The following is a 25,736-nucleotide window of genomic DNA, read 5'->3' on the forward strand; positions in this document are numbered from 1 at the left end:
GGCGAAATAAATCTGATTCTGATTAAGACTGTGCTGCAGCTATCTACCTGAGGAGCAGGTGATTCAGACTATACTGCAGCTATCTACCTGAGGAGCAGGTGATTCAGACTATACTGCAGCTATCTACCTGAGGAGCAGGTGGAAACTAAACTGAGAGTCCCTCACCCGGACTAAGCTCCCTGGTGAGGGCATAAGAGTCAGACAAGCAGGTTCGGCAACACGCGGACAGATACGGTACAGAGACAGGAAGCTAAATCAGAGTAGTAGTTAAGGCAGAGTCGGCAACTATATCAGATAGGCAAAGGTACCGAATCAGAGAGCAGAAGAATAGTCAAACTAGCAGAAGGTCATAACAAATAATACAATTCAATTAGTACTTTAACCACTTTACCCCCGGCGGTACGAATTTCTCCGTCCCTTTTTCCATAATTTCACCCCCAGGGACGGAGAAATCCGTACCTTCCGCGCTACCGCCACTGTCCGCGCTCCCGCAGCTCGTGCGCGCACCCGCCGCTCGTGCACGCCGCCGCCCGCTCGCCCGGAGATCAATGAACGGGAAAATCCATTCCCGTTGGTTGATCCAAGCCCCCGCAATGATCCGCTGCTTCTATTAGAAACAGCGCGATCATTGTGATTCTCGCAGCTTCCTACTGCTTCCTGTAAGCGTCCTTACAGGTCGCATGTAAACAGACTCACTGTGGCCATCTTGTGGCCAAATAGTGAACTACACCCTAAAGCATTTTACACATACAATTACATTGGATTACACAATAAATTAACTCATTACCTACCACACTCCCCAATTTTTTTTTTTTTTGTAATTTAAAAAAACAAAACAAAAATACAATAAAAAAAAACATAAATAGTTACCTTAGGGACTGAACTTTTTAAATATTTATGTCAAGAGGGTATAACACTGTTACTTTATAAACTATGGCCTTGTAATTAGGGATGGACGCAAAACTGAAAAAAATGCACCTTTGTTTCCAAATAAAATATTGGCGCCAAACATTGTGATAGGGACATAATTTAAACGGTTTTATAACCGAGACAAATGGGCAAATACATTTCATGGGTTTTAATTACAGTAGCATGCATTATGTAAAAACTATAATGGCTGAAAACTGAAAAATAATATTTTTTTCCCACATTTTTTCCTATTTTCCCATTAAAACACATTTAGAATAAAATAATTCTTGGCATAATGTCCCACCTAAAGAAAGCCTAATTGGTGGCGAAAAAAACAAGATATAGTTCATTTACTTGCGATAAGTAATAATAAAGTTATAGACGAATGAATGGATGGAGCGCTGAAAGGTGAAAATTGCTCTGGTGTTCAAGGGGTAAAACCCCTCAGTGGTGAAGTGGTTAAGCTATCAACAGAATCTGGCTAAGTGTGGATCCCCAGCTCCAGCTGGTTCTAGCACACTTTGGGATCTGACTAGGTCTGAGTGCTAACACATAGCATATGCAACAGCAGACACGGAACAACTGACAGGCACGTCCTATATATACTAAACGCGCTCCTTAGCGCCGCCCCAGTCACTCAGCCAATCCAGAGCATATCTGGAGTCAGCTGACCGAGTGATCAGCTGACTCCCCTTCTAGATGCATAAAGGTCCTTTCGCTCGGCGCGCGCACACGTAGCCCTTAGTCTATGAGCTATAGAAGGACCAGGCAAAGCACCAGCATATGTAACTGTGCGGCGGAAACCGGCGGCTGCGACGCGGAGATAGCCGCCATGCCGCTTGCTGTTGCGGCAGTATCTCCGCTAACCATTACAGTACACCCCCCCCCCCCCCGAGGAGTGGACCCCGGACACTTCCTACCCGGTTTCCCAGGGTGTAACTCATGAAACTCTTTCTTCAACTCCTCTGCATGCATGCGACAATCCGGCACCCAAGTTCTCTCCTGTAGGCCATAGCCCTTCCAATGAACCAGGTACTGCACAGAATTCTGCACTAATCGAGAATCCAGAATCTTCTCGATATCATACTCTGGTTGATCGTCAATCATCACTGGGGAGGGGGGGGGGGGAGGAATCCACATGCACAGCAGGTTTAAGCAAAGAAACATGGAATGATCTCACACCTCTCATGCTGGCTGGGAGATCAATCACATACGTCACATCATTAATTTTTTTAGACACAGGCTACGGGCCTATGAATCTGGGTCCTAACTTGGGAGACGGTTGTTTCAAGGCTAAATGTCGAGTAGACACCCACACCTTATCTCCTGGGGAAAACTTCCATTCTACCGACCGTCTTTTATCTGCCTGTTTTTTCTGAACCTAGAAGGCTTTCCCCAGATTTCTCTTTACCAGGACCCAAATCTCCCTCAAAGCCCTTTGCCAATCTTCTAAAGCCGGAAAGGGAGAAGATGCTACTGGCAAAGGAGAAAACTTGGGAGATCTCCCCGAGACCACCTGAAATGGAGAGAAACCTGAAGATGAGCTCTTCAGGTTATTATGCGCAAATTCTGCAAATGGCAGGAACTTCACTCAATCTGATTGCGCATCTGCCACGTAACACCTAAGAAAAGGTTCTAGTGACTGGTTAACCCTTTCGGTCTGTGGGTGGTAGCCTGATAAAAAAAGAAAGGTCCATATTGAGCTGACGGCAAAAGGCTCTCCAGAATTTCGACACGAACTGGACTCCCCTATCTGACACTACTTTTTCTGGAATGCCATGCAGCCGGAAAATTGCTGGATGAAGAGATCAGCCAATTCCTGGGCCGAGGGGAGTCCTTTCAGAGGTACGAAATGAGCCATTTTACTGAACCTATCCACTACAACCCAGATGACCGTCTTGCCTTCAGAGCTAGAGAGTTCTCCTAGGAAGTCCATGGACAAATGAGTCCAGGGTTCGTTTGGCACTGGCAAGGACTGAAGGGTACCCACAGGTGCCTGGCGAGATGGCTTACTTCTGGCACACACAGCGCATTCTCTTACAAACTCCTTGCAATCGAGTGCCAACGATGGCCACCATACACGTCTAGCTAACAGATCCTGAGTTCGAGCAGCTCCGGGATGCCCTGCATTCTTATGGGTATGGAAAAGTTGCAAGATTTGTAAGCGGAAGGGAAGTGGCACAAAAAGAACCCCCTCAGGCTTCCCCTCAGGAATGTCCTGTTGGTAAGGCCTTAACGTATTTGCCCAATCTTCCCAGGTCTCCGTGGCCGATACCACTAGTCTTTGAGGTAGGATGGTTTCAGGGACTGTAGGCTGCACTGTCTCAGGCTCAAAGCACCTAGAAAGTGCATCTGCTTTGACATTCTTGCTCCCTGGAGTATATGTTATTACAAATCTGAACCTTGAAAAGAACAGGTACCAGCGGGCCTGTCGGGGACTGAGTCTTTTGGCCCCTTCAATGTACTCCAAGTTCTTATGATCCGTATAAACTGTAATAGTATGTTCTGCTCCTTCAAGCCAATGACGCCATTCTTCAAAGGCTAACTTAATGGCCAGAAGCTCCCGATTGCCAATATCGTAGTTCCTCTCAGCTGGAGAGAACCTACGAGAAAAGAAAGCACAGGGATAAGGTTTGCCTTGTAAGCCCGAGCGCTGAGACAGTACAGCCCCAACCCCAACCTCCGATGCATCCACCTCAACGATGAAGGGGAAGGTGACATCAACATGTCTCAGAATGGGAGCAGAGCAAAATAGTTTTTTAAGAGTAGCAAAGGCAGACTTTGCCTCTGCCGACCAATGGTAAGTGTCAGCCCCTTTTTTGGTAAGTTAACAATGGTTAATTTGCATATATTCAGCAGTGGTGCCTGGGAGACATCTCGAGCTCACTCCAACCTGAATTATCGCAAATTCTTTCTGTTTTAGGAAAGCAAACTTTTGTTTTGCCTTTTTTGGTAAGACTGGTTAGGGGTGATACCACAGAAGAGAACCCTTTGATGAATTTCCTGTAGTAATTGGCGAAGCCAAGAAATCTTTGGAGTGCCTTCAATCCTACAGGTTGAGGCCACTCCAATACAGCAGAGACTTTTTCAGGATCCATGGAAAGGCCTGAAGTGGAAATGATATATCCCAAAAAAGGGACCTGTGTGACCTCAAAGAGGCACTTCTCTAGCTTTACGTACAATGAGTTCTGCCTTAGTTTCCTTAACACATACTTCACATGTTTACGATGTTCTGTCAGATTGGGAGAGAAAATCAGTATATCATCCAAATATACTAAGACGAATTTTACCAGAACCTCCCTAAAAACTTCATTAATCAATTCTTGGAAAACGGCGGGCGCATTACACAACCCGAAGGGCATAACCAGATACTCGTAGTGCCCATCGGGTGTGTTGAACGCCGTCTCTCATTCATCAACGTCCCTAATGCGTACCAGGTTGTATGCCCCTCGAAGATCCATTTTAGAGAAAATACTGGCATTGGTTACCTGAGCAAACAAATCGTCTATCAAAGGCAGTGGATAACGATTCTTTACTGTGATTTTATTTAAACCCCGATAGTCAATGCAAGGTCTGAGCCCACCGTCCTTCTTCTGCACAAAAAAGAACCCAGCTCCCGCTGGAGATCTAGAAGGACGGATAAAGCCCTTGGCCAGATTTTCTTTAATATACTCCTGCATAGCCAACTTCTCTGGTCCAGACAAATTGTAGAGATGGCCTCTAGGAGGCATACAACCTGATTTTAACTCAATGGGACAATCGAAACTCCGGTGAGGTGGGAGTTTGTCTGCTGATTTGGGACAAAATACATCCACAAATTCTGCGTACTGCACTAGCACCCCTTTGACTTGAACCTTGGTGGCACACACCGCAACTCTCTCCAGACAATGATGATGACAATGGGTTGACCAGCTCTGTAGCTGACCGGACGCCCAGTCAATCTGAGGGGAGTGTAGTTGCAACCAGGGCATACCGAGGATAATGGTAGAGGTTGCCATCTGCAGGACAAAGAACTGTAATTTCTCCTTATGTAGCACCCCTAAAGTACACAGCAATGAAGGAGTCTGAGAAAGAGGCTTTCTACACTATAACGGAGAATCATCTACTGCTGTAACCAAAATCTGACGGTCCAGCGGGAGCAAAGGAAAGCCCATTTTTTTCACAAAGTCATAGTCTATAAAATTGGCTGCAGAGCCCGAGTCACAAATGCCTCTGTGGCCGTAGCCCGACCCTCCCAAGTGATGGAGCAAGGGAGGAGCAAATGGTTATTATTTAGAGGTAGAAATGGCTCGCCTAGGGTATTACCTCTGACTACACCTAGGCAGCAGCGTTTCCCGACTTTTTAAGGCAATTCTGGACAATGTGACCCTCCTCAGCACAGTATAGACAGTCTTTCTGACCTTCTGCTATTCCTTTCCACTTGCGTCAGCCTCGAGTGACCGACTGCATCGGTTCATCTGGAGGTGACGAGGGTGGAGAAGAGGCGTAGGAAACAGATCTTATAGCATTCTTCCCACGCGTTTGTCTCTGATAGCGAAGGCGATCAACCCGTACCGCCAACGCAATTGCTTCATCTAGAGATTTAGGCTCAGGATGCCCTAACATTAAATCGGAAACTACATCCGATAATCCTGACAGGAAACAGTCTAACAATGCATATGTTCCCCATCTAGCCAACACAGCCCACCTCCTAAACTCAGCTGCGTAAACCTCCACCGGATTACGACCCTGCCTGAGCGTTTTCAGTTTCCTCTCAGCAGTGGTAGCAATATCCGGATCATCGTAAATAACGGCCATGGCCTTAAAAAACTCCTGAACTGAAGATAACGCTTTATGCTCAGCATTCAGACTTTATGCCCATGTTTGTGAATCCCCTGACAGAAGGGTCTTTATGAATGTTACCCTCTGGTTCTCAGATCCTGACAGATTGGGCCTCAACTCAAAATAAGACAACACCCGATTCCTGAAATTCTGAAAGTCAGATCTATGGCCAGAAAACTTTTCAGGTACGGACATGCGAAGGTCCGTGACTGGAGGGGATCGCACTGCATCAACGGCTGTTTGGAGTACCTGTACAGTCCCAGACAATTGAGTAATCTGAGTCTGTTGGGTATTAATCACCCCGGTAAGATTCTTTACCGCGGTGGCCAGGACTCCAACTTGGTCACGCAGTGCGCGTCCATATTGTTTGGTCTGCTGTTCTGTAACGATTGATGTCAGCAAGAACAGATTTTCTGAATATTGGTGATCTGCAGTATCACCAATAATACAGATGTTATACCTGATTATGTGGTGATCTGCAGAATCATCAATAATACAAGTATAGCAAGACACAGGACACTCAGGTGTAAGATAGTGTTTGGTGCAACAGTAAATATTGATAGAGATACCCACTATCCCAGAGGGGCTGGTAGAAGGGGGTATCTCTAAAGAACACAGTAATCAGTACTCCAGCAGGCTGGAGACACAGAGGAGTAGTGATAGTTTCACCCGAGGAGCGAGCGATGCACAGTGAGACAATGTAGAGTGATTACTCGAGGAGCAAGTGATTCAGACTGTACTGCAGCAGGTGGTCCCCTGAGGGGCAGGAGATCCAGAAAGTACTGTAATAGCTAGTCACCTGAGGAGCAGGTGATTAAGACTGTACTGCAGCTATCAACCTGAGGAGCAGCTGATTAAGACTGTACTGCAGCTATCAACCTGAGGAGCAGTTGATTAAGACTGTACTGCAGCTATCAACCTGAGGAGCAGGTGAATAAGACTGTACTGCAGCTATCTACCTGAGGAGCAGGCGATTCAGACTATACTGCAGCTATCTACCTGAGAAGCAGGTGATTCAGACTATACTGCAGATATCTACCTGAGGAGCAGGTGGAAACTAAACTGAGAGTCCCTCACCAGGACTAAGCACCCTGGTGAGGGCAGAAGAGTCAGACAAGCAGGTTCGGCAACACACGGACAGATATGGTACAGAGACAGGAAGCTAAATCAGAGTAGTAGTTTAGGCAGCAACTATATCAGATAGGCAAAGGTACCGAATCAGAGAGCAGAAGAATAGTCAAACTAGCAGAAGGTCATAACAAATAATACAATTCAATTAGTACTTTAAGCTATCAACAGAATCTGGCTAAGTGTGGATCCCCAGCTCCAGCTGGTTCTAGCACACATTGGGATCTGACTAGGTCTGAGTGTTAACACGTAGCATATGCAACAGCAGACGTGAAACAACTGACAGGCAGGTCCTATATATACCAAACGCGCTCCATAGCGCCGCCCCAGTCACTCAGCCAATCCAGAGCATAGCTGGAGTCGGCTGACCGAGTGATCAGCTGACTCCCCTTCTAGATGCATAAAGGTCCTTTCGCTCGGCGCGCGCGCGCGTAGCCCTTAGTCTATAAGCGATAGAAGGACCAGGCAAAGCACCAGCATGTAACTGTGCGGCGGAAACCGCCGGCTGCGACGCGGAGATAGCCGCCATGCCGCTTGCTGTTGTGGCAGTATCTCCGCTAACCATTACACATTCTGGTAAACACAGCGTTTTTCAGTTTACTGTGAACAGGCCCTACCTTCATCTTGTATGTCATCCTTTTTCCTGTTTAGATATTAGGACAAAACAATATACGGTATATGCTCACTGGAGATTATGCTATCAGAAAAGTTTCTGTATCGTGTTAGCCAAACAAATTATGTAGGTAGAAAAAACAAAGTGATAGTTAAATGATGCAAGCTTTCTGGGATCTAGTCCCCTTCTTCTAGATGTTAGCTAAAGTAAAACCTACATCAGTGTTTTACTTTATCTAACATCTAGAAATATGCCTGAAGAAGGGGACTAGATCCCAGAAAGCTTGCATCATTTAAAGAAACACTGAAGCGGAAAAAAAAATATGATTTATATGTGTAGTACAGCTAAAAAATAAAACATTAGGAGCAGACATAAATCTAATATTGTTTCCAGTACAGGAAGAGTTAAGAAACTCCAGTTGTTATCCATGTAAAAGAGCCATTGAGCACCATGCCTTTCAAAGTCACAGAGAGCTCTATCTTCTGAAGCTTATTATCTCAACTTTCAGTCACTGTATTTTCTTTTTCTCTGCAGAGGACAGGTCGATAGTTCACTGGCCTGCTCTGGAAAATGATTTAGAGTGCTGAGTAGTGTGTAAACTGCAAATATTAGAGAATGATGCAATGTTATAAAATAACTGTATAGCTGAAAATAAAAATATGAGAATATTTTCTTTGCTACTAATGTTCTAGTATATTTCCCAACTACACAACCTATTCATTATATCATAATTTTTCCCCGCTTCAGTGTCTCTTTAACTATCACTTAGCCATTAAAAGGTATTTTTCTACCTACTGGAGATTGTACTGTTATTCATCACTCAAGTGTTTCTTCATTTAACATCCTATAGAAAGTTAGAACTATCATAAGATATATCTTTACCAATCACTAATGTTGATGGTCCGGAATTGCTGAAGGCAGGTCCAAGTGCTGCATCTGCGCCAATTGTCATGACACTGGGGAGTGAAGCCATAATAAGATTCTGTGTCTGTCCAATAGTGTGCTGTCCATGGTCCAGACTATGCAAGGCAGTAAGTGTGCTGACAGGTGGAAGGGAGCCCCCTGTTGCTGAAATCAATTTGCTGTCACTGGTTAGCAGGCTGTGAGTGTGACTGTGTTCCATATCAGTAGGTGACAAACCATTCTGGCTGCCCACCATCGAGGATCCGCGATCACTTGAGGAATCGTGGTTATACCGGATGCCTGTTGCAGAATAACATTACATCATTACCATACATACATAACAGTGTGACTGTAACTTTGGACATCTGATCTCATATTCCCCCCTTTTGTCAGAGCTGTAGTATGTATGTATAGCAATGCAATAAGTATGGGGTGCAAAGGAAAAGATTTAATACCAAACTATGTCATATAGAGGTTTTTAGCCATCTATTTAGAAAGGGGTCCTTCACAGTGAGAGTGGTTCAAATCTGGAACATCTTACCTCAGGAAGTAGTTATGGCAAAATCTATATCTGCACTTAAAGAGGGCTTGGATGCTTTCCCTGCATTGAAGATCATCCACGGCTATAATTATTAGGTAATTCCCAGAAGAATTGATCCAGGGATTTATCTGACTGCCATTTGGAGTCGGGGAGGATTTTTTCCCTTTTAAGGCTAATTGGCCCAGGCCTTGTAAGGTTTTTCACCTTCCCCTGGATCAACTGGCATATGTGCAGGTTCAGGATGGTGTTTTTTTTGTTTTTTTTGTTTTGTTTATTATTTTATTTTTTTCTGGTTGGACTTGATGGACGGATATATTTTTCCAACCAAACTAACTATGTAACTATGTTCTAAATGGTGAGGACCCTGCTCACTTGACCTTTCACAATCTAAGGTGTCTATTTATGAAAGTGACAGTTGATTGCCATAGGTGCTATTATTCTTGTATTACTACTGCTATCAGATGATTTCCATATATATACTGTATATAGAAGTTTACAAGACTTCTTCGGTTTCTTGTGATTGCCATGTTTAGCAATAATCATAAGCTATAAAGGACAAGCAGCCCGATGGTCACTTTATCAATTACCACATAACCTTCTCCAGTTTCACAGTAAAGAACAGATTTCAGGGGTGGTGGTGGTGGTGGTGGTGGTGGTGGGGGGGGGGGGGGGGGTGTTAAACACATATTCACAGCTACAACCATGGATTGCCAATGCCATTCACCAATTTCATTTACTCCTATTTAAGGTAATGGAGCTGCAGATACCATTTTAAGGTAATGATGGGTAATCAAAGCACTGATTGCAACTGAAAAAAATAATATTTTTATTATTGAAATCTTAAAGGAACGATTTGATTTTTAAAGTTGAGAATTAAAAAGTGGATTCCGTGCCCTAACAGGTGGGGGGACAGTAATATTTAATAAGTAGGGCAAATGGGACTGAGGTTAATTCATAATGAATAGGCATAAGCAGCAATTTTTACTAAAATGCAACAATTAAAGCTGGCAGTTGATTGTCCACTCAGCTGCCAGCCATTTAATTAGCAGCTATTAGGTTTGATTGGCTCAATTGCAAGTCATTAGAAATTTGCATGCCAGATCTTTAGCGATCCCTGGTGACTTAGCACATTGTTTTCCTGAATCACCCCGGTATCACCCCAGTAGGCTGCTCTATCACATGCTGCTCGTTGTCCCTCCGCCCCTTCCTATAGCAGACTCATGTACAGCATTGGACTCCAAAATCAAGTCCCGATCCCTGCCAGCTGACTCCATCAGTGTGTTTAAGGCTTAATACTCCTCTCTAGCAATGAAAGGTTAAAATGGCCAAAGAGGGGCGGGTGGGTTTGAGGATGTATGAAAGGTGTGAGAAGATACTTCGTGTTTGTAAAAAATATATATATTTTATATTTTTTACATACTACGTAACGAAACCAGATACTGTACATTGCAACTGAATAGCAATGTGAAAAGACTACAGGCTGCATTTACCAGTTGCCTTGGTTGGAGGCATCTCATGGGATGACAGGCCAGATGCGGAGCTCTGTTGACCAGTGTATGTGTCCATTGCTAGTTTGTGCCGGAACGCTTCTTCCTTGCGCCTGTTTGCAAACCAATTATAAACTCGCACTTCTGTCACCAAGTTTGAGCCCAGTCCTTGTGCTTGTGAAGGGGACACCCCTCTTTGTATACACTCCGCCCTGAAGTACAAAACACAGAGACATATGTTAGGTTACACACATGAGCCCAAAGCTAATTATCAGAAAAAAAACAGTGAATCAATTCATGTTACATTTGAAAAGGTTAAATCTTTATCTTACAACAGGGGTGCCCACACTTTTTCAGTTTGCGAGCTACTTTAAAAATTGCCGAGCCCAGGAGATCTAACACCCCCCCCCCCACACACACAGCGTCTCGAATCCCCCCTCCCACCCACACACACACACAATATTCCAGCATAGTTTGCAGTCTGTGGGCCAGATTTATCATAGCATTACCGACAGTTTTTTCTTCTTAAACTGTCCTTACCAGCAGGGGGGAGTGTTCTGCATGTTTGTAAGAAGCTCCCCAATGCTTTCTTAAAGAGAACCCGAGGTGTGTTTAAAGAATGTTATCTGCATACAGAGCCTGGATCTGCCTATACAGCCCAGCCTCTGTTGCTATCCCAAACCCCACTAAGGTCCCCCTGCACTCTGCAATCCCTCATAAATCACAGCCATGCTGTGAGGCTATGTTTACATCTGTAGTGTCAGTCTCAGCTGCTCCCCCGCCTCCTGCATAGCTCCTGTCCCTGCCCCCGTCCCTTCCCTCCAATCAGCAGGGAGGGAAGGGATGCAGGCGGGGACTGGAGTTCTGCAGGAGGCGGGGAGAGCAGCAGACTGACACTATAGAGATAAACACAGCCAGCTCTGACAAGCTGTTTGTCAGCAGCTTGGCTGTGATTTATCAGGGATTGCAGAGTGCAGGGGGACCTTAGGGGGGTTTGGGATAGCAACAGAGGCTGGGCTGCATAGGCAGATCCAGCCTCTGTATGCAGATAATATTCTTCAAACCCACCTCGGGTTCTCTTTAAGTGAAGGGAAATTGCGTCAGTTCTGAGAGTATTCCTTTGATTAACCACTTGAGGACTGTAGGCTTTACCCCCCTTAAAGGGAACCTTAACTGCCGTGGAAAAATAAATTCACTTACCTGGGGGCTTTCCCAAGCCTCCTGCAGCCGTCCTGTGCCCGCGCCGGTCCTTCGGTGCCCTCCGGTCTCCCTCCGCCGCTAAGTTTCGTTTTCGGACGAATGCCAGTCGTCCTCGGGCCACTTTCGCATTCCTCGTCGTAAACTGCAGTAAAGCGCGTCCGCATGATGCCAAACGCGTCATGTGCATGACGCCAAACGCGTCATGCGGACGCGCTTTACTGCAGTTTACGACGAGGATTGCGGAAGTGGCCCGAGGACGACTGGCAGTCGTCCGAAAACGAAACTTAGCGGCGGAGGGAGACCGGAGGGCACCGAAGGACCGGCGCGGGCACAGGACGGCTGCAGGGGGCTTGGGAAAGCCCCCAGGTAAGTGAATTTATTTTTCCACGGCAGTTAAGGTTCCCTTTAAGGACCAGACCCTTTTTTTCCATTCAGACCACTGCAGCTTTCACGGTTTATTGCTCGCTCATACAACATACCACCTAAATGAATTTTGGCTCCTTTTCTTGTCACTAATAAAGCTTTCTTTTGGTGCTATTTGATTGCTGCTACGATTTTTACTTTTTATTATATTCATCAAAAAAGACATGAATTTTGTCAAAAAAATGATTTTTTTTAACTTTCTGTGCTGACATTTTTCAAATAAAGTAAAATTTATGTATACATGCAGCATGAAAAATGTGGACAAACATGTTTTTGATTAAAAAAAAACCATTCAGCCTATATTTATTGGTTTGGGTAAAAGTTATAGCGTTTACAAACTATGGTGCAAAAAGTGAATTTTCCCATTTTGTAGCATCTCTGACTTTTCTGACCACCTGTCATGTTTTATGGGGGGCTAGAATTCCAGGATAGTATAAATACCCCCCAAATGACCTCATTTTGGAAAAAAGACATCCCAAATTATTCACTCAGAGGCATAGTGAGTTCATAGAAGATATTATTTTTTGTCACAAGTTAGTGGAAAATGACAGTTTGTGACAAGGGAAAAAAAAAAGTTTCCATTTCTGCTAACTTGTGACAAAAAAAAATGAAATCTGCCACAGACTCACCATGCCCCTCTCTGAATACCTTGAAGTGTCTACTTTCCAAAATGGGGTCATTTGTGGGGTGTGTTTACTGTCCTCGCATTTTGTAAAGCCTAAAGGTGCTCATTGGACTTTGGGCCCCTTAGCGCAGTTAGGCTGCAAAAAAGTGCCACACATGTGGTATTGCCGTACTCAGGAGAAGTAGTATAATGTGTTTTGGGGTGTATTTTTACACATACCCATGCTGGGTGGGAGAAATATCTCTGTAAATGACAATTGTTTGATTTTTTTTAAACACAATTGTCCATTGACAGAGAAATTTCTCCCACTCAGCATGGGTATGTGTAAAAATACACCCCAAAACACATTATACTACTTCTCCTGAGTACGGCGATACCACATGTGACCTGTGAAATCCTAAAGGTACTCATTGGACTTTGGGCCCCTTAGCGCACTTAGGGTGTAAAAAAGTGCCACATATGTGGTACCGCCGTACTCAGGAGAAGTAGTATAATGTGTTTTGGGGTGTATTTTTACACATACCCATGCTGGGTGGGAGAAATATCTCTGTAAATGACTTAAATGGACTTTGGGCCCCTTAGCGCAGTTAGGCTGCAAAAAAGTGCCACACATGTGGTATTGTCGTACTCAGGAGAAGTAGTATAATGTGTTTTGGGGTGTATTTTTACACATACCCATGCTGGGTGGGAGAAATATCTCTGTAAATGACAATTGTTTGATTTTTTTTACACACAATTGTCCATTTACAGAGAGATTTCTCCCACCCAGCATGGGTATGTGTAAAAATACACCCCAAAACACATTATACTACTTCTCCTGAGTACGGCGGTACCACATGTGTCAAGGAAAAGGTTTATGACCAAAGAACAGCACCACAATTGTATATAAACAAAAATAACCACAATTTTATTAGATACAGGTTATACACTATATATAAAAACCATTAAAAACATATCCGTTGGTCAACCTCGTATAGAATAATCAGCATGACACCTATAATAGATGGCATATATATTAGAAAAAAATGTGTATTTTCACCTTATGGTGCTCAGATAAGAGCTCCCATAGTGAAGAACCCGGGTTCCAAAAGTGCTCATGTGAGCTTAATAAATCGTGCAAACAATATATAAAGGTGCAAAAATATTCACATAAACAATTAAAGTGCATAGACATATAACAAGGGCACATGAATAAACAGATGCCACAGAGCAGAGTTGAATGCTGTATACCCTGCATATTATGATGCTGGACTGAAAGTGCAATGTGCAGAGAAGGAGCGCTTACGTGACCCAGGTTGGAGAGGATCGAGGTGACCAGCAGGAAGGAAGGAATATCCCCGACTGACTGCTCTACTAGTATCGCGGCAGTCACGCCGCTTTGTCAAGAGAGGGGGATCCAGCATCCATTAGGCGGAAGACGCCATATTATATAGTGCAGAGAGAGCGGTCACGTGAGCGCAGGACGCGCCTCACGTAATATCCGCTGACGTCGCCCATAGGTGTGGGCGGAAAGGGCGGAGAGCCAGGACCACGCTGGAGCGCAAGGAAGCGTAAGTATAGGGTAACCCGGAGGGATCAATTCTCCAATAAGAATAATGCAGTATACAGCATTCCCTTCTATTAGATCTAAGGAAGGAAAAAAGGGTTAACCACATATCACTCAATGTCAATGCATATAAACAGCATACAATTCACTTAACTCATTATATATACAATGAACACATAATCAAGAAACGTCCATCCATATAGGCGTGTAGCAATCTTCATAGATTATTATTCTAGGGGACTAAGCTTTTAGCTTTTCCCTAGGGGACTAAGGATACAAATTTTTCCCACCTGGGAATTACTTGGAGACTCCAAAAAAACATGGGAGGAGGGGCTAGGCAGATGCTCCGTTATTATTATTGACATGTTGTTGGACCATGATAGGATATTATTGGCTCAGGTCAAATCCGGTATTGCTGCTCTGGAAATAGAGATTGCTAAATTGGATAAACAGACAATTGTTGAACCTTTTTTGACTTTATTTAAGAAAGATATGGCCCAGCTTGAAACGTCTATTATTGAGGGCAAAAAGAAGAAGTTAGAAAGAGATAGACATGATTATGATGCTGGCACTGCATATAGATGGTCTCATAGAGGCAATGGTAGACAAGGTGGACGCAGACCCAGAGGTAGACCACAGGGGCCCAAACCTCCCCCTAGAAATCCCCCCAATAAACCTAAACCAAAGAATCCAGGAGGTTCTGGTCAAGGTGGCACTAATACTGAAATCTCAGATTCACCAAGTGATTTTTTGTCCAGCGACACAGAAGGAGAACCAGAAGGGGTGGTCGGAAGTATAGAGAGGCTCAGAGATCTGTTAAGTTCCCCATTACATCAGAGACGCAAACGACAGAGGAGATACCAGGCAGAGACCGACTAAATGTAATTAACTTGTCTGATTATGAGTTGACCGACATCGAGAGATCGGTGTTACAAATGGGATTATCGTTTTCACCTATTAAAGGATTGGATAAGGCCCGGTTCACATTAGCGGTTGTTTGCCAAACGGACCGGATGACCTGACCGGATCCGGACCGGATCCGGATCGGAACCGTACGGTTCTGATCCGGATCCGATCCGGATCCGGTCAGGTTGCATCAGGTGGTAATCAGGATGCGATCCGGATCCGTTTGGCAAAGTTAACGTAAAAAAAAAAAAAATGTTGGGGTCTGGGAGGTCAGCAGAAGGGGGACCTGTGGAATCAGGCCCTCTGCTGTTTAGCACTCACCTCCACCTCCGACATGCTGCCAACATCCTGCCAACACCTCCAGCTCGTGCTGCTCCACTCCAAAATGCTTGCCCATGTGTCCCCAGCCAATATCGCCGCAAAAATCCGCATAGGAAGTGGGGTAGAACATCCGGATTTCTCAGCCAGTGTGTTGTGCGGCCTCCGGTTCCCATTTGTTTGTACTGGCCGGATGGTGCAGTCCGGCTCCGCCCTGGATACGGCTGCCGGAGGGGCCGGATGAAAAAATAGCGCATGTTGGAACGGAGTCCGGATCCGGCCCGGATCCGGTCCGGCTCCGGTTCTGCAGAACGGACCCATGTGAACGGACGCATAGGCTTTAATTGCTATGCCGTGCGTCCGTTCCGTCCGTTCTGCAGGCGGTGCGGCTCCGGCACGGCGATTCCGGAGGGCCACCGCAAGTGTGAACCGGGCCTAAGTTTGAACTTGTAAAGGACATTTATCTATTTTGCAGAAAACTCGCCTTCAGGAAACATTTTTCATCTTCAGTTTCAATGGATGATGGTCTTAATGAGAGAGATAGACAAGCCCTTAATGATCTAATGGACTTGCTAAGGGAAAATCAGGAAGGACAAGATGGGGTGAGTGTACGTTCCAAATTATTTAGAAACCCTTCAAAATATATGCCATGTTTCAGCAATTATCCCTCTATAAAAATCTTTTTTGAAGTTATGCTGAGGGCCATTTGTGAGATGAATGTCCAGAGAAATATCAGAGACAATTTGTCCAAAAACCAACGTGGGGCTATTGAGGGCCTCAGGAATAATATGGAACTAATCATTAAGGAAGCGGACAAAGGGGGCAACATTGTGATCTGGCCTAGGGAGATGTATTTAAGGGAGGCATATAGACAACTTAACAATACTAAGAATTACATTACTTTACCAGGTGACCCCACCGAGTATTATCAGGTTCAACTTGAAATGCTACTAACGGATGCTAAATCTAGGGGTATCATAACTTCCAAAGAATATGAATACCTGTTTCCTAAAACACCAATGGTAGCTACCTTTTATATGCTTCCCAAAGTTCATAAGACACTAGATAACCCCCCTGGAAGGCCTATTGTAGCCGGAATTAACAGTTTAACCGCACCTGCCTGCTCCTTTATAGATTTTTTTCTCCAACAACATGTGATTGCCCTGGACTCCTACCTACGTGACAGCATGGACCTCTTACGTATTATTGAGGATATTAGAGTACCGCCTGGATCACTTCTTGTCACTTGCGATGTTGAGTCATTGTATACAAATATCTCCCATCGGTGGGCATTACATACTACCCGATACTTTCTTGATATGGAAGATCTCACATTATTTGACCTTCATTCTTTTCTTTTACAGCTTTTGCAGTATACATTGGACCATAACTATTTCATTTTTAATGGAAGATTCTACAAACAGGTATGCGGCGTGGCCATGGGTGCCAAATGTGCACCGGCCATAGCTAATCTATTTTTGGGATTTTGGGAACGGGAGATAGTTTTTGGAGAACAATTTTCCCAATATCACCCATATATAATGGGTTGGTATAGGTATATTGATGACCTGTTAATAATATGGAATGGTCCTAAAGAACTATGTACTGCATTTATTTCTGAATTAAACAAGAACGATATGAACATTTTTCTCACTGTACAGATGTCAACCCAACAAATTGATTTTCTGGATATCACCGTGAGGATCCAAGATGACGGTACACTCACTTCAGACTTATATCGTAAGCCTACGGCGGTCAACAGCCTTCTACATTATCAGAGTGCGCATAATAAATCACTAAAGGACAATATACCTGTAAGTCAGTTTCTCAGACTTCGTCGTCTGTGTTCTAATGACACTGATTTTCTTAGACAGGCACAGGAACTTCAGCAGAGATTTCTGGATCGTGGCTATCCCAGAAAGATCATTAAGAAGGCTTTTTATATGGCTCGCCATAGAAATCGTACTGATCTTATCCACAGTAGACCGAGACTTCCGACCAATTTGGTGAGACTGAGCTCTACATACAATAGTGGATGGTCAGATATATATAGAGCTCTTAATAATGCTTGGCCTATACTACAATCAGATTCGGACCTGGCCGGATGTATATCTTTACACCCGTCTATTACTGCTAAACGATGCCCCACATTAAAGGACAAACTATGTTCTAGCCATTTTAGATCAAGTGGGGGTCGGTCACAGGGGGGTACTCTACGTGGGAGTTACCCCTGTGGGTCATGTAATATATGTCCATTCATGCGTAGACAGTCACACATACAAGATTCCTCAAATACTCACCAATACATGTTGAAACAATACATTAATTGTAGAACACCTGGGGTGGTCTATGCATTGAAATGCTCATGTCCAAAGATTTATGTTGGCCAGACAAAAAATGCCCTTAAAACACGTATCCAGCAACATTTATCTAAAATTAGACTTGCTCAAAGAGATTTTGATAATGGCAAAGCCCTCACTTCAGTAGCCTCACATTTCCTGCAATTCCATGGGGGCTCCAGCTCCAGTCTCCAGGTTATTGGTTTGGAACAAATTAAAACCACCATTAGGAGAGGTGATCTAGTTAGCAAGTTATTACAGAAGGAGGCAAGATGGATTTACATTTTAAACAATAGATCACCTAGTGGTATAAATGAGGAGATCGACTTTACAGGGTTTATCTGATGTGCTATTGTCCCTTGTTGATATTTATTTTTGATTTATTGCAGACATTTGGCATTGGTGGGCTCTACATATAATTGTTCATTATGTCTCTGAACGTTTCTCTATCTGGACTCGTGTTGGACCTTATGTGGACTCCTCTGGTGCTCTGTGGACTCCTGTTGCTTTAAGAATTACGCGTGCGTGTCGTTGTGCGCCGGTGCGTCGTTTGCCTTTACCCAAGAATAATAATCTATGAAGATTGCTACACGCCTATATGGATGGACGTTTCTTGATTATGTGTTCATTGTATATATAATGAGTTAAGTGAATTGTATGCTGTTTATATGCATTGACATTGAGTGATATGTGGTTAACCCTTTTTCCTTCCTTAGATCTAATAGAAGGGAATGCTGTATACTGCATTATTCTTATTGGAGAATTGATCCCTCCGGGTTACCCTATACTTACGCTTCCTTGCGCTCCAGCGTGGTCCTGGCTCTCCGCCCTTTCCGCCCACACCTATGGGTGACGTCAGCGGATATTACGTGAGGCGCGTCCTGCGCTCACGTGACCGCTCTCTCTGCACTATATAATATGGCGTCTTCCGCCTAATGGATGCTGGATCCCCCTCTCTTGACAAAGCAGCGTGACTGCCGCGATACTAGTAGAGCAGTCAGCCGGGGATATTCCTTCCTTCCTGCTGGTCACCTCGATCCTCTCCAACCTGGGTCACGTAAGCGCTCCTTCTCTGCACATTGCACTTTCAGTCCAGCATCATAATATGCAGGGTATACAGCATTCAACTCTGCTCTGTTTGCACTAGTGGCATCTGTTTATTCATGTGCCCTTGTTATATGTCTATGCACTTTAATTGTTTATGTGAATATTTTTGCACCTTTATATATTGTTTGCACGATTTATTAAGCTCACATGAGCACTTTTGGAACCCGGGTTCTTCACTATGGGAGCTCTTATCTGAGCACCATAAGGTGAAAATACACATTTTTTTCTGATATATATGCCATCTATTATAGGTGTCATGCTGATTATTCTATACGAGGTTGACCAACGGATATGTTTTTAATGGTTTTTATATATAGTGTATAACCTGTATCTAATAAAATTGTGGTTATTTTTGTTTATATACAATTGTGGTGCTGTTCTTTGGTCATAAACCTTTTCCTTGATATATGCTTACGTATGACCAAGCACACATTGATTGACACAGTTGTGCAGAAAATCCTCCCTGTTGGTACCACATGTGTGACACTTTTTTGCAGCCTAGGTGCGCTAAGGGGCCCAACGTCCTATTCACAGGTAATTTTGAGGCATTTGTTTTCTAGACTACTCCTCACGGTTTAGGGCCCCTAAAATGCCAGGGCAGTATAGGAACCCCTCAAGTGACCCCATTTTAGAAAGAAGACACCCCAAGGTATTCCGTTAGGTGTATGGCGAGTTCATAGAAGATTTTATTTTTTGTCACAAGTTAGTGAAAAATGACACTTTGTGAAAAAAAAAACAATAAAAATCAATTTCCGCTAACTTTTGACAATATATAAAATCTTCTATGAACTCGTCATACACCTAACAGAATACCTTGGGGTGTCTTTTTTCTAAAATGGGGTCACTTGTGGGGTTCCTATACCGCCCTGGCATTTTACGGGCCCAAAACCGTGAGTAGTCTGGAAACCAAATGTCTCAAAATGACTGTTCAGGGGTATAAGCATCTGCAAATTTTGATGACAGGTGGTCTATGAGGGTGCGAATTTTGTGGAACCGGTCATAAGCAGGGTGGCCTTTTAGATTACAGGTTGTATTGGGCCTGATCTGATGGATAGGAGTGCTAGGGGGGGTGACAGGAGGTGATTGATGGGTGTCTCAGGGGGTGGTTAGAGGGGAAAATAGATGCAATCAATGCACTGGGGAGGTGATCGGAAGTGGATCTGAGGGGGATCTGAGGGTTTGGCCGAGTGATCAGGAGCCCACACGGGGCAAATTAGGGCCTGATCTGATGGGTAGGTGTGCTAGGGGGTGACAGGAGGTGATTGATGGGTGTCTCAAGGTGTGATTAGAGGGGGGAATAGATGCAAGCAATGCACTGGCGAGGTGATCAGGGCTGGGGTCTGAGGGCGTTCTGAGGGTGTAGGCGGGTGATTGAGTGCCCTAGGGGCAGATAGGGGTCTAATCTGATGGGTAGCAGTGACAGGGGGTGATTGATGGGTAATTAGTGGGTGTTTAGGGTAGAGAACAGATGTAAACAATGCACTTGGGAGGTGATCTGACGTCAGATCTGCGAGCGATCTATTGGTGTGGGTGGGTGATCAGATTGTCCGCAAGCGGCAGGTTAGGGTCTAATTGATGGGTGGCAGTGACAGGGGGTGATTGATGGGTGGCAGTGACAGGGGGTGATTGATGGGTGATTGACAGGTGATCAGTGGGTTATTACAGGGAAGAACAGATGTAAATAATGCACTGGCGAATTGATAAGGGGGGGTCTGAGGACAATCTGAGCGTGTAGGCGGGTGATTGGGTGCCCGCAAGGGGCAGATTAGGGTCTGATCTGATGGGTAACAGTGACAGGTGGTTATAGGGGGTGATTGATGGGTAATTAGTGGGTGTTTAGGGTAGAGAACAGATGTAAACAATGCACTTGGGAGGTGATCTGACGTCGGATCTGCGGGCGATCTATTGGTGTGGGTGGGTGATCAGATTGCCCGCAAGGGGCAGGTTAGGGGCTGATTGATGGGTGGCAGTGACAGGGGGTGATTGATGGGTGGCAGTGACAGGGGATGATTGATGGGTGATTGACAGGTGATTGACAGGTGATCAGTGGGTTATTACAGGGAAGGACAGATGTAAATAATGCAGTGGCGAATTGATAAGGGGGGGTCTGAGGGCAATCTGAGCGTGTAGGCGGGTGATTGGGTGCCCGCAAGGGGCAGATTAGGGTCTGATCTGATGGGTAACAGTGACAGGTGGTGATAGGGTATGATTGATGGGTGATTGATGGGTAATTAGTGGGTGTTTAGGGTAGAGAACAGATGTAAACAATGCACTTGGGAGGTGATCTGACGTCGGATCTGCGGGCGATCTATTGGTGTGGGTGGGTGATCAGATTGCCCGCAAGGGGCAGGTTAGGGGCTGATTGATGGGTGGCAGTGACAGGGGGTGATTGATGGGTGATTGACAGGTGATTGACAGGTGATCAGTGGGTTATTAAAGGGGGGATAGAGGCATACAGTACACAGGGGGAGGGGGGGTCTGGGGAGAATCTGAGGGGTGGGGGGGTGATCAGGAGGGAGCAGGGGGCAGTTTAGGGAATAAAAAAAAAATAGTGTCGACAGATAGAGACAGGGAGTGATTGATGGGTGATTAGGGGGGTGATTGGGTGCAAACAGGGGTCTGGGGGGTGGGCAAGGGGGGGGGGGTCTGAGGGGTGCTGTGGGCGATCAGAGGGCAGGGGGAGGGGGGAAATCAGTGTGCTTGGGTGCAGACTAGGGTGGCTGCAGCCTGCCCTGGTGGTCCCACGGACACTGGGACCACCAGGGCAGGAGGCAGCCTGTATAATAGGCTTTGTATAGATTACAAAGCCTATTATACGCATGGATCAGCGGAGATTTGTATTCCTCCGCCCGCCAGCGCTGCTAAGTGGCCGGCGAGCTGGAGGCTAAATCTCCGGCCATTGATCCCCGGAGGAGAATCACGTCACGGATGACACGATCGCTCCGCCCATGCCCGTACAAGGACCGCCGCCTCTGTGCATGCGGCGGTCCTTGCAGGATCCACTTTCCGGCCGCCCCTGTGCAGTGGGCGGTCGGCAAGTGGTTAAGAACAGCGCAGAACTGTCCCCGAATAAGAAGTGGCTAATACCACTTCTTATCCCCGCAGAGCAGGTTTACACTGACAGCTCATAGCTTCCTTTTTAATTTACTGCCATCTACCCACACTCATTTGTTACTGAGGTGAACTCCCCTTCACCCTGGTGATGTTTATTTGTTTAAGAGAAGGAGGGGAATTGTGGAGGAGTGTGTGGAGAATTGATTGATTACAGCATGTTAAAATGTGTGTAAAAGACAGAGCAGACATCGGGATTATTTAAGAATGGAAGTTTAGGAGAGTAATTACAGCCTGGGCTGCTCGTGTCCCAGATGGATAAACAAACAAGTCATCCACTGTTGTGTTTGTTGATCTGAGACACTGTACTAGCTCCTCCTCACTTAGAACAGTTTAGGAAGGAAACAGCACCATCTAGTGGCTTGTTAAGGTGCCTGGGACAGTTCTGCACGGAGTTCTACAAACCTATCAGCGTTGTGTCTCAGACACTCTTGATAAATCTGGCCCACAGCCTCACAGGCAGCCTGGCCCGGAGGAGAGACTGTACACGTCTCATCACATGCAGCCTAGAGGGGAGGAGATGCTGGGCCAGATTTATCAAAGCATTACTGACAGTTTTTTCTTCTTAAACTGTCCTTACCAGCAGGGGGGAGTGTTCTGCATGTTTGTAAGAAGCTTCCCAATGCTTTCTTAAAGAGACTCTGTAACATCAAAAACCTCCCCTGGGGGGTACTCACCTCGGGTGGGGGAAGCCTCCGGATCCTAATGAGGCTTCCCACGCCGTCCTCTGTCCCACGGGGGTCTCGCTGCAGCCCTCCGAACAGCCGGCGACAGACCCGACTGTAGCTTCAATATTTACCTTTGCTGGCTCCAGCGGGGGCGCTGTGGCTGCTTTCGGCACGGAAATAGACGGAAATACCCGATCTCCGTCGGGTCCGCTCTACTGCGCAGGCGCCAGAAACTTGCGCCTGCGCAGTAGAGCAGACCCGACGGCGATCGGGTATTTCCGCCTACTTCGGAGCCGACAGCCGTCAGAGCGCCTGCGCAGGAGCCAGGAAGGTAAATATTGACGTCACCGCTGCACGGAGGGCTGCAGCGAGACCCCTGAGGGATGTAGGACGGCGTGGGAAGCCTCATTAGGATCCGGAGGCTTCCCCCACCCGAGGTGAGTACCCCCCTGGGGACGTTTTGTCGTTACAGTTCCTCTTTAAGTGAAGGGAAACTGAGGCAGTTCTAAGTGTTATCTTTAGATTAAGGACAGTGCAGAACTGTCCCTGAATAAGAAGTGGCTAATACCACTCCTTAACCCCGCAGAGCAGGTTTACGCTGACACCTCATAGCTTCCTTTTTAATTTACTGCCATCTACCCACACTCATTTGTTACTGAGGTGAACTTAACCCTGGTGATGTTTATTTGTTTAAGAGAAGGAGGGGAATTGCAGATGAGTGTGTGGAGAATTGACTGTTTAGAGCATGTTAAAAATGTGTGTAAAAGACAGAACAGACATCGGGATTATTTGAGAATGGAAGTTTAGGAGAGTAATTACAGCCTGTGCTGTGCGTGTCCCAGATGGATAAACAAACAAGTCATACACTGTTGTGTTGGTTAGTCTGAGACACTCTTGATAAATCTGGCCCGCTGTCTCCTCATTTGCTGCTCTTTTCATTTCAGCCACGCCTCCCCTTCAGCTGCCCCTTCCCTTTTCCTCACTGATGCTGCGATGGCAGCAAAATCTGACAGCCGCGGCTGCACGGCTTAAGAATGTAACGGCCGTCTACTCTGAAGGCGGTTGCGATCTACCGGTAGATCACGATCAACCTATTGGGCAGCTCTGTCTTACAATATCAAATCTAAAAAAATAGGGGAGGTAAACCTAGATTATTTCTATGGTCTTCATTTAATCAAATTGTTCTGAGATGTAAAATACCATGCCAAGTGTTTGTTGAGAACCTCATGAACAAAATGGTACAGTCTTCTTTCCTGGTTATGGCAGTGCAACAGAGCAGGATCATTAACCAGGCAACCTAGGCAGGTGCCTGGGGCCTAATGGGTGTCAGGGGGCCCAACTCCCATTTCTCTGTCCCCCTCTCCCATCTCAGATTACTAAATGGACTATATTGGGAACCAAAAGTACTACCTTGCCTAGAGTCCCTTTACATCTTAATCTCGGCAGTGCAAGGAATATGGAATGGTTTAACAAGATGTGCATTCGGATTGGATTGCTTCATTATTTAGCATTTAGAAAATATCTTGATTGTATTCTTCTATCAATTTGTACAAGGCTTTTTCTGAAGAGCCTATAAGTCTAGAGGACCTGATGTCTTTATCTCCCCCCCCTCCCCCCCCCCCCCCCCCAGCAGTTGATACACTGTAGGCTAGGCTGGTAAACATAGCAGAAAATATTAGTGGAAATAAATGAATAGTAATAAAGAAATGTGTGAAACCACAGGAGAAAGTAGTGATGCACAATTCAGAGAAAGAAGGACCAGGCAGCAGTGGGTAGTGAAAGGGGTCTAGACTGGCCATACTAAGCCCCATCTTTAGCACCTTTCACCTCTAGGTATGTCTACTGCCCCTATTGGTAAATCTGGCCATGACTCTCTACATTTATAGTGGGTTGAGTCAGGACAGATTTTATTTAACCACTTGCCGACCGCGCACTCATACCGCGCGTCGGCAAAGTGGCAGCTGCAGGACCAGCGACGCAGTATTGCGTCGCCAGCTGCAGGCTGAATAATCAGGAAGCAGCCGCTCGGGCGAGCGGCTGCTTCCTGTCAATTCACGGCGGGGGGCTCCGTGAATAGCCTGCGGGCTGCCGATGGCGGCTCGCAGGCTAAATGTAAACACACAAGCGGAAATAATCCGCTTTGTTTACATTTGTACGGCGCTGCTGCGCAGCAGCGCCGTAAGGCAGATCGGCGATCCCCGGCCAATCAGCGGCCGGGGATCGCCGCCATGTGACAGGGGACGTCCCGTCACTGGCTGCACAGGACGGATAGCGTCCTGTGCAGCCCTGATCTCCGGGGGGGAGCAGGTAGGAGAGGGAGGGGGGAATTTCGCCGCGGAGGGGGGCTTTGAGCTGCCCCCCCCCGCCAGCCACATGCAGGCATGAGAGATCGGACCCCCCCTGCACATCATCCCCCTAGTGGGGAAAAAAGGGGGGTGATCTGATCTCTCTGCCTGCTACATGATCTGTGCTGGGGGCTGCAGAGCCCACCCAGCACAGATCACTCAGCACAGCGCTGGTCCTTAAGGGGGGGTAAAGGGTGGGTCCTCAAGTGGTTAAATACATAAGACTTTTGGTTATAATTTTTTGTAGTCTAAACAAGCAAAAAAGGTTCACCACTCTAAGCTGTTTTCATGGATAGATATTATTGGGTTTGGCTACCCGTTACAGTGGAATGCTTCTGGGGCTAGTTTTTGGGATGTATCAAATAACATTTTATGTGAATAATTTTTCCTGATACCCTCTTTACCACCAAATGAAATACCTAGAAAAAAGATTAACCACTTGCCGACCAGTGGATTTTGGTCTGATCTGTGCTGCGTAGGCTCTACAGCTCGCAGCACAGATCAGGTTTTAGCCAGGGCGATCAGACTTACCCCCTTTTTTCCCCACTAGGGGGATGTCCTGCTGGGTGGGTCTGATCGCCGCCGGCTCTCTGCGCTTTGCGGGGGCTCTTCAAAGCCCCCCTCCGCAGCGTTTTCGGCGCTCCGTCCCCCTCCCTCTCCCTCCCTCTCTGAGCTGCGCAGGACGGATTTCCGTCCTGCGCATTGTAGGATAGGCTTCAGCCTATCAAATGACGGCGATCCCCGGC

The 25,736-nt window shown here is 45.9% G+C and overlaps 1 protein-coding gene across 1 annotated transcript in view; it reads right to left on the bottom strand.

Annotated features, from left to right (window-relative positions):
* Positions 1 to 25,736, bottom strand: part of HNF1A (HNF1 homeobox A) — a 112,059-nt gene that overhangs the window by 25,190 nt on the left and 61,133 nt on the right. Inside the window, exons 4-5 of the mRNA XM_068238643.1 lie at positions 10,406 to 10,614; positions 8,354 to 8,674 (exon numbers count right to left, since the gene is read on the bottom strand). Coding sequence (XP_068094744.1) covers positions 8,354 to 8,674; positions 10,406 to 10,614 — 530 coding nt within the window. The remainder of the gene's footprint in view (positions 1 to 8,353; positions 8,675 to 10,405; positions 10,615 to 25,736) is intronic.

Source organism: Hyperolius riggenbachi, chromosome 1, assembly GCF_040937935.1.
Source record: "Hyperolius riggenbachi isolate aHypRig1 chromosome 1, aHypRig1.pri, whole genome shotgun sequence".
Taxonomy (NCBI): domain Eukaryota; kingdom Metazoa; phylum Chordata; class Amphibia; order Anura; family Hyperoliidae; genus Hyperolius; species Hyperolius riggenbachi.